At 36.9% G+C, this 17,988-nt stretch overlaps 2 protein-coding genes across 4 annotated transcripts in view; both read right to left on the reverse strand.

Moving 5' to 3' along the window:
* CDH18 (cadherin 18) overlaps positions 1–17,988 on the reverse strand; it is a 408,681-nt gene that overhangs the window by 61,544 nt on the left and 329,149 nt on the right. The gene's annotated exons all lie outside the window — the stretch shown is intronic.
* Positions 6,912–7,686, reverse strand: LOC129553350 (dynein light chain Tctex-type 1). The gene has a single exon (XM_055422240.2). It carries the CDS (start codon positions 7,629–7,631, stop codon positions 7,290–7,292), a length of 342 nt encoding a protein of 113 aa, XP_055278215.1. The 5' UTR covers positions 7,632–7,686; the 3' UTR covers positions 6,912–7,289.

The following is a 17,988-nucleotide window of genomic DNA, read 5'->3' on the forward strand; positions in this document are numbered from 1 at the left end:
AACAAATACTTATTTGTATGTAGATGTACTATCTTTTTCTTCTCTGCAGGGAACAGAATCTAAACTTACTCTGGATGCAACTAGTGATCTGTAGGGCATGCATTGTCAGGGAAATCCCAAGAGATACTGATGAAGAGTCATGAAAAACAGTCTCAGAGTAAGCTTAATTCCACCACTGATGCAAACTGAATAATTGCTGAAAGTAGGATGGTGTGTTAAAACTAACTTTAATTTCAGATAATTAGAGTGGAAAACTCACTATAGTTTTGTAACCAATTGTGGCTTACCTACACTCATTCTAGTATTTTTGTTCAATAATGAAATCAGCTAAATCTATATTAGTAAATTAGCAAGCTCCTTTGGTATTTTTTTTTTCAATTTCCCTCAGCCCTAGTGTTAGTATTCAATTCTTTGAATGCCAATCACTTTTACCTATAAATACAGACATATTTTTGTGTGTGAGAAGCATTTTGTTATGGTAAAAACTGTATAGTGTCCCAGGAATTCTTAATGCAACATTTCTATTATTGCTACTATTAATTTCAAGCTCATGCTGCATTTCTAAAAATATGTGTTCAGTCCTTTTGATGGCACAGTAAATAAAAATATACTGTCTTCAGACAGCTTCTTTAGGAGGAGCCATTTTCCAGAACCCTTAAGGAACATGAACTTCAGAAAGTTATTTGTTATTTCTATAACTTAATTATTTAATCTGTAAACAGGAACAAGAATGGTGCTATGGGCCAAACTGTACTTTTGAGACACAACTAAGGAAGTTATGTAAACTTTAAAACAGCAAGACTAGAAGACAGCAGAATATTGAATTTAATCCTTTCCAAAAATCAAAAATCAAAATATAGGGCACACTGACAATCATATACATGTGATTTTCAGTAGAAACTATACTATGTAAAAATAATCCAGGCTTTATGCAATAACAGTGTAACAAGCTGGATGAATCACAAACTGGAATCAAGATTGCCAGTGGAGAAATATCAACAACCTCTGATATGCAGATGATACAACTTTGATGTCAGAAAGCAAAGAGGAACTAAAGAGCCTCTTAATGAGGGTGAAAGAGGAGAATGAAAAAGCTGTCTTAACACTCAACATTCAAAAAACTAAGATCATAACATACGTTACCATTACTTCATGGTAAATAGATGGGGAAAAAGTGGAAACAGTGACATTTTATTTTCTTGGGCTCCGAAATAACTGTGGATGGTGACTATAGCACAGAGTCGGACACGACTGAAGCGACTTAGCTAAGTGTCCCTTGCTGCTACTGCTGCTGATGCTGCTAAGTCACTTCAGTTGTGTCCGACTCTGTGTGACCCCATAGACGGCAGCCCACCAGGCTCCCCCATCCCTGGGATTCTCCAGGCAAGAACACTGGAGTGGGTTGCCATTTCCTTCTCCAATGTGTGAAAGTGAAAAGTGAAAGTGAAGTCGCTCATTCGTGTCTGACTCATAGCGACCCCATGGACTGCAGCCTACCAGGCTGCTCCATCCATGGGTTTTTCTAGGCAAGAGTACTGGAGTGGCTTGCCATTGCCTTCTCCGGAGAGTCCCTTGGGCAGCAAGGAAATCAATCCAGTCAATCCTAAAGGAAATTAGCCCTGGATATTCATTGGAAGAAGTTATGCTGAAGCTCCAGTACTTTGACCACCCTATGTGAAGAGCAGACTTGTTGGAAAAAGACCCTGATGCTAGGAAAGACTGAGCATAGGAAGAGAAGGGGCTAACAGATGGTGAGATGGTTGGATGGCATAACAGACTCAATGGACATGAGTTTGAGCAAACCCCAGGAGATAGTGAAGGGCAGGGAAGCCTGGCATGCTGCAGTTCATGGGGTCACAAAACGTCGGACACGACTTAGTGACTCAACAACAACAACCTAATCTTCTATACTTTTTGATTGCGTTTATTTGAAATTCCAGAACTGGCAGAAATAAATAACAATATTGCTACCTCTGAAGTGTGAAGGGTGAGAGAATTCACTGTAGAGGAGAACTCTGAGGTTACAGAAATGTCCAGTAGCTTGATAACGATGTAATTACCATGGAAGTGTGCGTTTGAAAGCCCACTGAAATGTGACAAGATCTGTACATCTTAGGACATTTCAATATTATTCACATTAAAAAAAAAAAAACTCTTAGTTAAGGAGAATAGAATTCTCATACATCCTAGAGAGAATCTGATCATGATTACTAACATAGAGTTGATTATGGACATCTATTAAGTAAGTTTCATATAAAATCAATCACAGTTAAGATAGTTTAATGAATGTATTTTAACGGGTTCCAATTAAAAATTATTTTAAAAATGTTGATAGTGGTACTTGAATAATTTATCATTATATATAAAAAATTATAAAAATGCATTTCCAATGCTACTTTCTAGTGGTTTCCAAAATGTAATTTTGTCTCAAGCCCCATGAAGATGTAACAAGTAATGACTGATGCTGATTTAGCATATAGTTCATCCATATTTATGATACTGATAAGGGCTGTCATTTGTTATGACACCATATGCCAGATACTAGGTGAAGGTATACTCCATTTAATTCTTAGTCTAATCCTTTGTTACAGATAAGAAAATATGTAATATTTTTGTTAAATAATTTTCCCAAGTTCCAACTACTTATATTGAACATAAACAGAATCTCACTAGAGCCTGCCTTATTTTAGATTTAAATATTGTGCATTACTGCCTACTATGATAATGTAAGGATTTATTGATATTACAGTGACAATTAGATCTAAATTAATATCCTTCATAAACATAGAAGTAAAAATAGAAAAGTGTATGTAATAAAAAAGCTAGAACAGTCCACATTTACTAAAACCTCTCTATACAACATATTAGAATATATTTTCTATAGCCTTTAAATTCTTACAATTTCAAGTAGCCTGAAAGGTGAGACAGGAGAGTTAATGTAATTCTGCAAATGAATACAAGCATATTTGAAAGTGGAATCTTTTCTTTATAAAATGAAATATCTTAGTTCAAAGATCTTTAATTCACATATTAAATATACACCTTAATTTCTGAGTCAATCATTGAATATATTACATATTTTATAAAACACATGTTAAACATTCTTTTTGAAAAACAATTGAGAATACTTCTAGAAATATATGCTCTTGGTAGGTGCACTCAAAGTGGTACACATAGAGAAAGTTTTTCACATTTGCAATGAGAAATCTTTTTAAAGTATTATATCAGCAATATTAATAATACCTGAAGCTATAGAAAATGAGAAAACAGCCCAAAGTCATTGGAAGTTACATGCATTAATTAAATTTGATTTATTTTTCTCATTATAGTAAAAATCAATAAATTTCTGCTGTACTTTTCTGTATACATGAATCTTTAAAACACAGAACCAAAAAAAAATCACACAAAGTATATAGAATATTATGCCACTTAATGTACAATGCCCATGAGTTAATAAATATAAAGATGCCATTATATATATATATATATATAAATGTAGATAAACAGCTAACTTGTACTTAGTAAAACTATAAAGAAAACAAAATGAATAGATAATATAAAATTCAATAGTGATGAGCTTTGGCTGGAATGTAGAGGAATGTCACAGTGAGGCACGTGTAAACTTTATTTTTCATGGTAGGTGGTTCTTAAATTAGTATTTATTTTATCATTTAAATGGAATATATACTTGATGTCAATATATCTGATATATCTTGTAATACAAATCCAAAAATAGTACAATTATTTTAATTTATCCATATATTAATAGATATATATGAATGTGTGCTCATGCCCAGTTGAGACCCCATGGACTCATATCCCATAGCTGTCAGGCTCCTCTGTCCATAGGATTTCCCATGCAAGAATACTGGAGTTGGTTGCCATTTGCTTCTCCAGGGGATCTTCCTGACCCAGGGGACGAACCTATCACTCTTGTGTCTCCTGCACTGGCAGAAAATTCTTTACCACTGAGCCACCAGGAAAGCCCTATATGTGTCCACACGCGTACATATACACATCTTCATTCATTATTTAAAGTTATGTTCTAATTACCAAGTAAGCACAATTTTCATAGTTTTGTTTATCAGTGTTATTCACTAAGGGATTTACAATTCGTAATTTGCCGAAGAATTGATGCTTTTGAACTGTGGTGCTGGAGAAGACTCTTGAGAGTCCCTTGGACTGCAAGGAGATCCCACCAGTCCATTCTAAAGGAGATCAATCCTGGGTGTTCATTGGAAGGACTGATGCTAAAGCTGAAACTCCAATACTTTGGCCACCTCATGCGACGAGTTGACTCACTGGAAAAGACTCTTATGCTGGGAGGAATTGGGGGCGGGAGGAGATGGGGACGACAGAGAATGAGATGGCTGGATGGCATCACCGACTCGATGGACATGAGTTTGAGTGAACTCCGGGAGCTGGTGATGGACAGGGAGGCCTGGCGTGCTGTGATTCACGGGGTCACAAAGAGTCGGAAACGACTGAGCGACTGAACTGAACTGAACTGAATGTGGTATTCAGGGATAAAGTGACCAAGCTGCTACAGATTTAAAGTCAAGAGTCATCAATATGTAGATGCTACAAAAGTCTACCTGACTGAATGACATTATTTGGGCAATAATTCAAGAAAAGCCTGAGATCTGAAAATCAAGATACATCACAATTCAGTGAATGGCGAGATGAAGAGTTGGTGAAGGAGTAAGAATGCAGTTTCCTTTAGCTAAATAAAGAGCTTGTTTTGAAGGACTTATCAATTGTGCCAAATGTTACAAAGATGTGAACAAATGGACATATGAGAATTATACTTGGGCTTCTGCCATATGAAGGACAAGAGTAATTTTGTGACGTAACAAAGATAAAAATCTTTTTAGAGTGAGTTTTAAAGAGCCTGAGAGATGAAAAAAGGCAGACTATGAATATAGACAATTATTTCAAGGAGTTTTTCCTTCACGGGAATGAAATATTAGAGTTGTACCTGGAGGGAAACTAGATCAAGGTAGGTTTTCAGGTTTTGGTTGCTGGAGTTGATTTTATTTTTAGATAGAAAATAAAGCCTGTTTTTGAGGATAGGGGAAATATGTACCAGATAAAGAAACATAAAAATACAGGGAAGAGGAGAAATTGTTAATAGTGCAATGTCTCAGTGAGCAAGGAGGGGAAAGATTCAGAGCACACATAGAAAGGTGGCTGTATGCATGACATGGAGAGTTTATCCACAGTAACCTGACAGGAGCCAGGTTTATGGAGATTATTGCCCATAGTACTGGGTAGGTTGGTAGATCTGATAGAAGGAAAACGTGCAAACTCTTTCCTAATTGGTCTTATTTGATGTCATTTAAGAAGCAAGAATATCTGATGCATATAAAGAAATTAGAAGAAGTATTTAAAAATTGTGGCAACAACATATTTGTTGTTGTTGTTCAGTCACTAAGTCATGTCTGACTCTTTGAGGCCCCATGGACTACAGCATGCCAGGCTTTCCTGTCCTTCACCATCTCCCACAGTTTGCTCAAACTCATGTCCATTGAGTCAGTGATGTTATCTAACCATCTCATCCTCTGCTGTACCCTTCTCCTCTTGCCCTCATTCTTCCCCAGCATCAGGTCTTTGCCAATGAGTCAGCTCTTCACATCCGGTGACCAAAGCACTGGAGCTTCAGCTTCAGCATCAGTCCTTCCAATGAATAGTCACAGTTGAGTTCCTTTAGGATGGACTGGTCTGGTCTCCTTACAGTCCAAAGGACTCTCAAGAGTCTTCTTCAGCACCATAGTTTGAAGGCATTGATTCTTCGGAGCTCAGCCTCCTTTATGGTCCAACTCTCACATCCTTACATGACTAATGGATAAACCATAGCTTTGACTATTGGGCTTTTGTCAGAAAAATACATATTTAGCAGTATGTATATAATTGCTTGAGCTATTTGAGTTTCTCTTGAATAAACTAATATGTTCTCCTTCTTTCAGAATTTGATACTGATTTTGGGATAGTGCAATTAGTATTGTATCAGTGTATTGACATATTAGGTAAACAATAACAAAAACAAAATGTATTAAATGTTATAATTGCTTGATAAGCCTCCTCCTTATATGTAGAATACAAGAGATTTGAATGGAGTTGACTGCAAGTGAAGATAAAAATGTGAAATTTAAAAGTCCTGAGACAATACGAACAAAAGACATACCTTTTGTCATACTAAGCAGCTAAATTATGAGCACATTTCATGTAATAAATACAGTTTTTAAAGAAAGTGAATGGAGATTAGTTTATAAATAAATTAAATAAAGCAGCATCTTATTATCCAAAGTGACAATTTATTGAACCCTGAATGAGGCTGAGTGTGTACCAACTTAAGGTGGCATTCACCCTATTAACATACTAAAAGTTAACATAGTACTAGTTGCTTGTTACTATAATATAGCAACCTTAAGTCAAAATATGATAAAAGGGAATGCAGAAAAAAAATACAAAGAAATGGAGATAAAAGTCCTGATCAAGGTACATCTGAGGCTCAATTTATCTATGAAATATTCAGATAAATGAGTCGATAAATTTATTTTAAGTCTTAGAAAAATATTGAACTACTTTTTGATATTTTGAAGTAATCTATCACATGGCTATAGGTAGCTAATACACTGACCCTTGCATGTATAAATAAAAATTTCAGGAAAGTATTTTATTATATTACTTTTGATCATTGGTTAAAAGCAAGGCCAAATTTTTTGTTTGCTATCCTCTCTGTAGGCTAAGGTATAAAGTCTCATTATGAACCTTTTTGTGGAAAAGGAAATTGCTAATATGCACACACTGTGGAAGACAACTTTTATGTATCAGAATAAGCACATTTACAATAACAAAAGAATGTGAAGTAACCAAAGGGACTTAAAACCACCCACTCTTCAGTAAAAAGGTTTTTTTTTTTTTTTAAATCGTAATAATTTACTATTCTAACAAAAAGTACAAAGTATGGAAAATTAGTGTATTTGAATCGTTTCAGAGAGTAGAGAAAGTTTCACACTAGCAGATTTCGGCTTTTAGCACCTTTGAGAAGAAACATTCAGAGTTAGGTGGCAGGACAGGCTTCTGACTACCCGCGATGACGACGCCTCTGACTTGGTGTGCAGGTCACAGAGAGCAGTGTGGTTATTTGGTTTTTTTCTCTACATGTTGAGAGTGCCACAAAAACACACTTAAGATGAGAAAGGTGATCGCTGAATAGACGGCTGGTGGTTAGAAGATGGGAGAAGGGATGGGGTGGAAGGAGAGAGGTCAGGGGAGGGGTGAGGCTGTCAGATGGACAGTCCGAAGGCGCTGACGATGCAGTACATGGTCTTGTTCTCCCATCGTACGGTGCAGCTCCCATCGGTGGAGCTGTCCCAAAAGCACGAGCTGGCCGTGTGCAGGCCCGCTCCGTTTTTCTGCATGATCACACAGGTCACGATGTACTTAAACGGTTTCCCCAGCTTGGTGAGTTGGCTTAAGGTCTGTTCCACTACGTTTGTGGTCCACTGATTGACTTTGCTGTGCTGATAGGCGTTGCCACCAATGGCACTTTCTATGGCCTCTTTTACGATGTTGCTCACTTCATCGACAACAAAAGCAGTCTCCTCGGCGGCCTGGTAGTCTTCCATCTTGCCGCCCGCCCGTCGCTGCCGCCGCCCCAAGTGGAGCGCACTGCGCAGGCGCGCTCAGACCCTGCCCCGCGCTCAGGCCCCGCCCCCCAGTAAAAAGGTTTTATGTTGTTAGCTGCAGCTGCTAACAAAAATTAACTTCAGATTAAAAGGAAACAAGGAATGAGTTCATAAAATCTAAATTTAATTTCCATTGCCTGCAGTTAACAATTGGATTAAATTTGAAATTTGTGGATCCTAATCTTTGAATGTGTTTGCATAAGAATTGAGGGGAAAAACAAGAAAGATTCAATGAATAAAAAACATGTATTCATTGGTTTCTGGACTGCAATTATGTAGATATTGTGAGAGAAACATGAAATAGGAAGCTGAGGCAAATTTTTCTATCAATGCACAAAACATGCAGTTGCTTTTGTTGCTTAAACTGTGAACTCTGGAGACATGAGAACCTTCTGAACTCGTTAGATATATGAATAAATAAGCATCTTCCTGAATTTGACTCCTTTGGAAATAGCATCATTTTGCAAACAATTAATAAAAAAGAGTCCCATTTTGGTATATTGATCAGGTACAAAGAATTCTCACATTTAACAGAACAAATAGAAATAGAATATTTTAGGTAAACTGGGAAATGCACAGTGATCATTGCAATGTGTAGTGAATGATGTAGCTGTTGGATAATTAAGGTGGGCTGAGAAATGAAGATAAATAATATTCAAGAACTTAACAAAATTTTATTAACCCAGTTCTATGTGTCAGGGAATTTACTAAGAATTTGGGAATACTCTAATAAACAAAGATAAAATAGACTTGATTCTTAGATTTGAGATGTTCACAATGTAGTATAGGTGAAAAACATTACAATAAAATATAAGTGGTATATTTAAGACTATGAGACACAAAAGAAACACAGATGTATAGAACAGTCTTTTGGACTCTGTGGGAGAGGGCAAGGGTGAGATGATTTGGGAGAATGGCACTGAAACATGTATATTATCATATGTGAAACTAATCGCCAGTCCAAGTTCGATGCATGATACAGGATGCTCAGGGCTGGTGCACTGGGATGAACCAGAGGGATGGGATGGGGAGGGAGATGGGAGGGGCATTGAAGATGGGGAACATATGTACACCTGGGGTGGATTCATGTCAATGTATGGCAAAACCAATACAATATTGTAAAATAATTAGCCTCCAATTAAAATAAATAAATTTAAAAAAATTTAAAAAAAGAGCCATAAGAAAAGAAATAAAAAAAGACTATGATAGTATAAGTGATGAACATTAGTCTAAGGTCTACATAGAGTATAGAAGATAAGGAGCTATAAAATATGCCTGAGAAGGTGAGAAAGATTTCAAAGACATTGTGACCTTTGAAATAGTTCTTGAAAGAAAATAATTGTTTGTAAAGCAGCAGAAAATGAGAAGAAATCTTTAAGAGATGAAAGAATTACAAAACTATTGAAAGAACATGGCCTACTTGAGGGTCTGTGGCTAAAATGTGATATATATTTTACAGAGGATTAAGGTGAAAGCAGACCAAATATTATAAACAAAAGCCACATAACAACAGCAAAATTCTGTAAAGCAATTATCCTCCAATAAAAAGTAAATTAAAAAAAAGAGAAAGTCACAAGGGGAAAATAAAGCCACATATGCCCTACATGAAGTTTATTTCTCCATCAGGATGTGTGTATGTATATGAGTGAGTGTGTGCATATGTGTATACCCATGAGAGTAGTTCTCGATAGAACCATGATATACATCAAATTGTTATATACAACAATGCTTCTTGAATTTAATTTACATTAGAATCACATGGGTTAGTGATTGTCAAACATTAGTATGCATGAAAATCATCTAGAAGGCCTGATAAAATCCAAGACACTGGGCCACTGTTTCTAATTCATAGAGAGCCCAGATATTTGGTCAAACATTATTCTTCGTGATTTTGTGAGGCTGTCTTTGTATAAGATTAGCATTTAAACTGTGACTGAGTAAAGCCGATTGTTCTCATTATGTGAGTGGGCTTTGTCCAATCAGTTGAAGATCTGAATAGAACCAAAGGCTGACTTTCTCTCTAATGAGAGAATTCTCTTGCCTGATGACCTTTGAGGCACTGGTTCTGGTTCTGGCAAGAAAATTTGACCTGGGATAGAGGATCTGAGGATTTTAGACTTGCCAACCTCAATAACCACATGAGACAACATTAAACAATCCTCATAATAAATATCCTTTTTGGTTCTGATGGAGAAGGAAATGGCAATCCACTCTAGTAGGCTTGCCTGGGAAATCCCATAGACAGAAGAGCCTGGCGGACTATAGTCCAAGGGGTCACAAGGGTCAGACATGACTTAGCGACTAAACAAGAACATGAAAAACCCAGAGTTCCCAAATATTAACTTTTATATTCAGCATCTGCATAGCCTTACTTAACATACTTGGTTGCCTTATGGCCATCAGAATTCTTTCATGCCCCCCTGTCTTTAGTTTGCTTCCTGATATTTGTGGCTTGCCTCAACAATTCCCAACTTACTGTGACATTACAACATTATTTCAGTGGGTTAATTCTACTTTATTAAAATTTAATGGGGGTAAATAGCATACTTACTTAATACATTATTGGGCTTCCCTTGTGGCTCAGCTGGTAAAGAATCTGCCTGCAATGCAGGAGACCTGGGTTCGATCCCTGGGTTGGGAAGGTCCCCTGGAGAAGGGAAAGGCTACCCATTCTGGTATTCTGGTCTGGAGAATTCCATGGACTGTATAGTCCATTGGGTTGCAGAGTTGGACACGACTGAGTGACTTTCACTTTGGTTCTGAATCCTATTGGTTCTGTTTCTCTGTGCTATGCGTAGTCACTCAGTCATGTCCGACTCTGCGACCCTATGAACTAGAGCCTGCCAGACTCCTCTGTCAATGGGGATTCTCTAGACAAGAATACTGGAGTGTGTTGCCATACTCTCCCCCAGGGGATCTTCTCAAGCCAAGGATAGAACCTAGGTCTCCAGCATTGGAGGCAGATTCTTTACCATCTGAGCCACTAGTTTGAGAGCAGAATGCAGGCTAACCTTTACTCATCCTTCATCTCAACTCAATCCGAGCATTGTACTCTCTATGAAATCTTCACTGGTCCTCACAAAGAGATTAAGCCACCACGTTTTCATGTTTCTCTAGTTCCTAAAAAAACTTATCCTCACAGTGAATATCCATAATGCAATTTTTCAGCTACCTTATCTTTTGCATTAGACTCAAATTCCTCAAAGACAAAATAATCCCTCTATATGATTAGCCCCTAAAATACTATACTCACTAGCAGATATCATTTATTACTGCATTCTGAGTGAGTCAGTTAATGAATTCTTTAGAACACAGATGATAAAGTACACCATTCCAAGATACTGGAATGGCAGCCAAGGAAGTAGAACATTCCAAGAGGAAAGAGGATTATTAATACAGTCAGATATCACAAAGAAATCAGGAATATAAGAAATGAAGACTACTCATTGGACTTAGCTATTATGAAGTGATGAACACAGTGGCACTTCTGAAAAGCAGTTAGAATAAAAATATACATTATCCTGAACTAGGCATTAAAAAGGAAATGGAGGGAGATGAAAGCTAGTCATTTGAAAAAACATGTTAAGAACTACTTATTGAGTGCCTACTAGTGCCTTTATTTTACTGAGGAGTCATATAAAAGGAAATATAAGCTATGACATACAAGTTAAAAAGAATATTTATTATCCTATAAAAAAATTCTCCCAAATTTTACAGACATTTTAGGGTTACAGGACACAGAAATCTAAAGATTCCAGCATACGATTCCTGCCCCTCAATTATTCAACTAAACGATAATTTGGGTCCTGTTGTGAAGGAACTCTGAAGATGTTATTGAAGTCTCAAGGCAGGTGACCTTAATGTACAAAGATTATTGGGGTGGGCCTGACTCAATCAGGTAAAAAACCACTGAAAGCAGAGACTTTCTCCAGATGGTAGCAGAAGAGACAATTGAACAGATTGAAACATAAGAAGGACTGGACACACCATTGCTTGCTTGAATAAGAAATTCAGGCAGCTTCTAAAAGGAGAAAGCTCTCCCAGCTAAGATCCAGAAAAAAAATAAATAAATGTAACCCTCACACCTACATCCTCAATAAAGTGGACTCTGCCAATGAGGGAAATGAGCATGAACTCAGATTCTTCCCTGGAGCCTTTAGATAAGAGACCACCAGCCCAGCTGACACACAACTTCAGTTTTTCCAGATTTAAAGTAGTACAACCACTATGGAGAACAGTGTGGCGATTCCTCAAAAAACTGGAAATAGAACTGCCATATGACCCAGCAATCCCACTCCTGGGCATACACACCGAGGAAACCAGAATTGAAAGAGATACATGTACTCCAGTGTTTATTGCAGCACTGTTTATAATAGCCAGGACATGGAAGCAACCTAGATGTCCATCTGCAGATAAAAGGAGAAGAAAGCTGTGGTACATTTACACAATGGAGTATTACTCAGCAATTAAAAAGAATATATATGAATTAGTTCTAATGAGGTGGATGAAACTGGAGCCTATTATACAGAGTGAAGTAAGCCAGAAATAAAAACACCAATACAGTATATTAACATATATATATGGAATATAGCAAGAGGATAACGATAACCCTGTATACGAGATAACAGCAGAGACACAGATGTGTGGAGCAGTCTTTTGGACTCTGTGGGAGAGGGCGAGGGTGGGATGATTTGGGAGAATGCCATTGAAACAAGTATATTATCATATGTGAAACGAATCTGACATGGTTGGGGGCTCCCCACCTCAACACTCTGTGGATTCAAGAGGCCGTTCCTTCTGGAAGTGTATAAATTAGCCTGGGATAGAACCTTCACGCTGAATTTACTAATTAAGAAATGAGAAAACCAGAACTATAAAGGTGGCATAGAAATACAAGAAACCATTCTTAAGTAATCTTTTAAAACTTTGAACAGAGTTACAGATTTTACCATTTGTGATAAACTGGTATATATAATTTAACCAGAACCAAAAGAAAATTAGTATTGTGTGAATTCTGAAGCACTTTCAACATGTTGTAGGAATAATGTGGACTTTCTTGAGTTTTACACAGTCATAAGTAAATGGTCTGTATCTCGAAAAAAAAAAAAAATAAAGTAGAGGACTAAGTTGAACCCTCCTGGACTTCTGACCTACAGAAATCATGTGACTACTTGTTACACAACAACAGAAAAGTAATAGAAGTTACCGAATAGTTCTATTATGGATTCCATTGTTAGCTGTAACAGAAATGTTCCGCAGGTATTTATCAAGAAAGTCCTCTTCCCTGAGAACTGTGATAAGTGATAATGAGACACCACTTTCTATTCCCCTGACCAAAGACATATTTATTGAACTTATTTGATTCCAAGTGTATTCTTTAAGATGGTGAAAATAATTTTATGTCACAGAATGAATTTTCAAAATAATAAAATAAATCTCAACCAGTTAAAATATCTGACGAGTACTTGGGTTCAATGAACATCAGCTGACATAGAAATGAACACAGATCTAGGAACCAAAATATTCAGATTTGTATGAGTCTCTTTCTTTCTTTCTTTCTTTTTTTAATAAAGCAAGAATAATATGTTTTTTGTATTTCACAGGGATTTTTTCTTGACATGGCTGTAAAGCACAACATACCAGTGAAAATAGCCGCTACTTATGCTTAGCTACAGCAGTAAACTGTTACTGAAGCTGAAGCTCCAATATTTTTGGCCACCTCTTTGAGGTCAAGAGCCAACTCTTTGGAAAAGACCCTGATGCTGGGAAAGATTGAGGGCACAAGGAGTTGGGGCGACAGGATGAAATGATTAGATAGCACCACCGACTCAGTGGACATGAATTTGAGCAAACTCTGGGAGATAGTGAGGGACAGGGAGGCCTGGTGTGTTGCAGTTCTTGGGATCACAAAGAGTCGGACACAACTCAGGAACTGAACAACGACAAGTAAAAGATAATCATAGACCAGACCCAAGATTCCTGCCTTTCTTGCATGACCAGGCAACTGAATAATCACTGTGACCTAAAAACCACAGGATGAAAGAAGGCAGATCAAACACCATGTTATTAACAATTGCATTGCATCTGAACCCCACCTGCATGCTCAATGGACGCCCATCTTTGGCACCCTCAACCTTCACATGATCTTCTAGCATAAGGCCTCTTCACCTGAAGAAACGGTGAAGATTTTTGAAGTTGCTGCTTTTTTTTTCTTTTGCACAAAGGTCCTTTGCTCCTGGTTCTCTCTTAAATCAGGTGCATTGCTTCATCTGCCCAGGGGAAGAACGTTTCTCTTGCTGCCGCAAGCCCCTAGGTAGTGGGTAGACTATTTTGAAGCATTAACTTCTAATTATAATTCCATAGAGCAACAGTCTCCTCAAAATTGTTACATTAAGATTTTTAAAAATTTGATTTCTGCTCTTAAAAACAATGTCAAGAGAATGAGGAGATATGACAAAGTTTGGGAGAAAATATTTGCAAAAGACACATCTGATAAATTAGCTATCCAAAAAAAATGCCAAGAATTCTTAAAATTACATGTTAAGAAAACAAACAACATGATTTATAAAATGGGCCCAAGATCTTAATAAATACTTCACCAAAGAAAACATACACATGGCATAACCCTATGAAAAGATGCCCCACATATATATCACCAGAAAAAAATGCAAGTTAAAACAATATGCCAATATGTGTCTATTCGAGTGGTGCAAATCCAAGGAATAATGACAACACCAAATGCTAGTTAGAATGGGAACTCTTATTCATTCATACCTGGTGGGATTCAAAATGGCACAGGCACTTCACAAGACATTATTAATTTCTTATAAAATTAAATGCACTCTTACCATGTGATCCAGGGATTGCAAAGTTTGGTATTTACCCAAAGGAGTTGAAAACAACTGTCCACCCAAAAACCTACACATGCATATTTATAGCAGCATTATTTCATCATTGCCAAAAGTTGGAGACAACTAAGATGTTTTTCAGTAGATGAATGGGTAAACAAACTGGTACAGGCTGACAACTTCATATTACTGAGTGCAAAAAAAAATGCATTATCAAAACTGGAATAGACATGGAAGATTTGAACAGACTTCAATCTATATTACTAAGTGAAAGAAGCCGATCTGAAAGTCCACATACCGTATGATTCCAACTATATGTTCTAGAAAAGGCAAAACTATGGAGTCAATAAAAAGATAGCTGGTTACCATGGGTAGAGATGGGGAGAGATGAACAGATGGAGCATAGAACACTTTAGTGCAGTCAAAATACTCTATATGATGTTATGTTAGTGGGCACATGCCATTATGCATTTGTCCAAAACCATAGAATAGTAACAGTTAACCCTACAACAAACTATAGACATTGTTTGATTATGATGTGTCAGTGTAGGCTCATCAATTGTAACAAATGCATCACTCTGGTGGGGGATACTGATAGTGGAGGAAGCTAAGCATGTATAGGTGCAGAAGATACACAGGAAATCATAGTCCATTTCTCTGAATTTTGCTAAACCTAAAATGCACTAAAAAAAAGAAAACTGGAAATAGAACTGCCATATGATCCAGCAATCGCACTCCTGGGCATACACACCGAGGAAACCAGAATTGAAAGAGACACCTGTACTCCAATGTTCATCGCAGCACTGTTTATAATAGCCAGGACATGGAAGCAACCTAGATGTCCATTTGCAGACGAATGAATAAGAAAGCTTTGGTACATATATACGATGGAGTATTTTTCAGCCATCAAAAAGAATACATTTGAATCAGTTCTAATGAGGTGGATGAAACTGGAGCCTATTATACAGAGTGAAGTAAGCCAGAAAGAAAAACATCAATACAGTATGCTGCTGCTGCTGCTGCTAAGTCACTTCAGTTGTGTCCGACTCTGTGTAACCCCATAGACGGAAGCCCACCAGGCTCCCCCGTCCCTGGGACTCTCCAGGCAAGAACACTGGAGTGGATTGCCATTTCCTTCTCCCATGTGTGAAAGTGAAAGTGAAGTCGCTCAGTCGTGTCTGACCCTTAGCGACCCCATGGACTGCAGCCCACCAGGCTCCTCCATCCATGGGATTTTCTAAGCAAGAGTACTGGAGTGGCTTGCCATTGCCTTCTCCAACAATACAGTATACTAACGCATGTATATGGAATTTAGAAAGATGGTAACCTTAACCCTGTATATGAGACAGCAAAAGAGACATAGGTATATAGAACAGTCTTTGGGGTGTGGGAGAGGGTGAAGGTGGGATGATTGGGGAGAACGGCATTGTAGCATGTATATTATCATATGTGAAATGAATCACCAGTCCAGGTTCGATGCATGATACAGGATGCTTGGGGCTGGTGCACGGGGATGATCTGGAGGGAAGATATGGGGAAGAGGGAGGGGGGAGGGGGGTTCAAGAAAGGGAACACATTTACACCCGGGACGGATTCATGTCAATGTATGGCAAAACCAACCAATATATTAATGAAGGTAATTTACCTCCAATAAAATAAATTTTAAAAAAAAGTATAGCCTTTAAAAAAATCTTGTTGAAAAAGTATTTAAAATGAAATATACCAGAAAATACTTTTATGACTTTTATAGCTCCTGTTAATGCTTACAAACAATTGTACGTGGAAGAGCTCCCAACTCTATTTAATAGGCACTTAGGCCAAGCCATCAGTAAGTGAATGTGCACTTTTCTAAACACAGTCTCCCAGTATAGCTATAAAATCTTATCTAGGGCCCATTCTTTCTACATACCTGTTTATGATTAGGATTAAATTATATTTTAGTAATGCTCATTGAGGTGTCCCTAAGGCTTCTTTATTACCAACTATAAAATTTATGATATTACAATTTACTGTACTGTTTTACTTAGTAGGTGTGTATTAACACATTTCCCATATGAAATACTACCAATTAGTAAAAAAAAAAAAGAAAAGAAAAAAAGAAAGTAAGTACATACCTAAGATGCTACTTTAGTAAAAATTAACATTTCCTTCAGTTTCATTTAGTAATGATTGAAAATAACATAATTTTCATGATACACTTGAACTCATGTATATTTAGAAAGTAGCTTTGTCTTGATACAAATAATATTTGGGTTGAGATGAGATTTAAGTGAACGAAAGTAAAGTTTCTGATCAAAATACCTCTGGAGTTGAATTTGATGTTATTTTAAAATAAGTACTTATTGTTTCTGACAAGCAAGTATTCTCTCCAGGGATTCTCCCCTTTCATCTTCTATACATGGAGCCTGATCGCAAGAATAACTGTACAATACTTTTGGAAAGTTTCAATGTCTCCATAACATCTACTTCAATTTGTCAATCCATTTATTCCTTTATTTTAAAACTAATTTTAAATGAGGTTTTATCATATGGCAGTTACTTTACTGTTCTTGGTAACTAAGCACATGCAATTCTGGAACTATTCTGGCCATTTTGAAAATGAAAATTAACCAGAATGATAACAAATGAATCCACTCATGTATTATTTATAATACTCATTTAAAAGTAATTAGTGAATCCTTATTTTCAAAGAGAAATATTATATTGAAAAAATGATCTAAATGGAAACCACTTGAGTTGATTGTTCAGATGAATACATGAAAAATTCAGGTAGAATAGAAAAGGCTGGGGCAGCTTTACTGATTTGTGATACAAGACATTATAAAAGTGCATAAACCACAATGAGCTATCACCTCACATCTAATAGAATGATCATGATCAAAAAGTATGGAGTAGTAAATATTGGCAAAAATATAGAATAACTAAGACACTCATATAGTGCTACTGTGAATGTAAAATGTCACTTTGGAAAACAGTCTGGCAATTCATCAAAGATTTAAACATAGTATCTATATGACGATCCCACTCCTAGAGATATACCCAAGAGAAATGAAAAGTCATGCACACAAAACATCCATATCAATGCTTATGACGACATTCTTCAAATTAGGCAAAAAGTGGAAACAACCCAAATGTCTATCAAGTGGTGAATGGATACATAAAATACAGTATATTCAAATAAAGGAAAGCGCTTTAGCAGTAAGGAAGAAACTCTGATACATGCTACAGTGTAAATGAACTTTGAAAATAATGCACGAAGTGAAATCAGCCAGTCACAAAGAACTATATGCTACATGATTGTTTTATATGAGATGCCAATTAAAGGAAAAACTATTGCTGTAGACTGAATGTTCTTTTCTCCCCCAAATTCAGAGTGAAACACTCATGAGGGAGATTAGATCTCTTATAAAAGAGATCGCAGAGAGATCCTTTGCTCTTGCACCATGTGA

Source organism: Moschus berezovskii, chromosome 18, assembly GCF_049115385.1.
Source record: "Moschus berezovskii isolate FMDL1 chromosome 18, NW_MosBer_1.0, whole genome shotgun sequence".
Taxonomy (NCBI): Eukaryota; Metazoa; Chordata; class Mammalia; order Artiodactyla; family Moschidae; genus Moschus; species Moschus berezovskii.

What these genes read in the sequence shown, in the direction of transcription:
- LOC129553350 (XM_055422240.2), bottom strand. Translation starts at nt 7,631, where the DNA reads ATGGAAGACTACCAGGCCGCCGAGGAGACTGCTTTTGTTGTCGATGAA.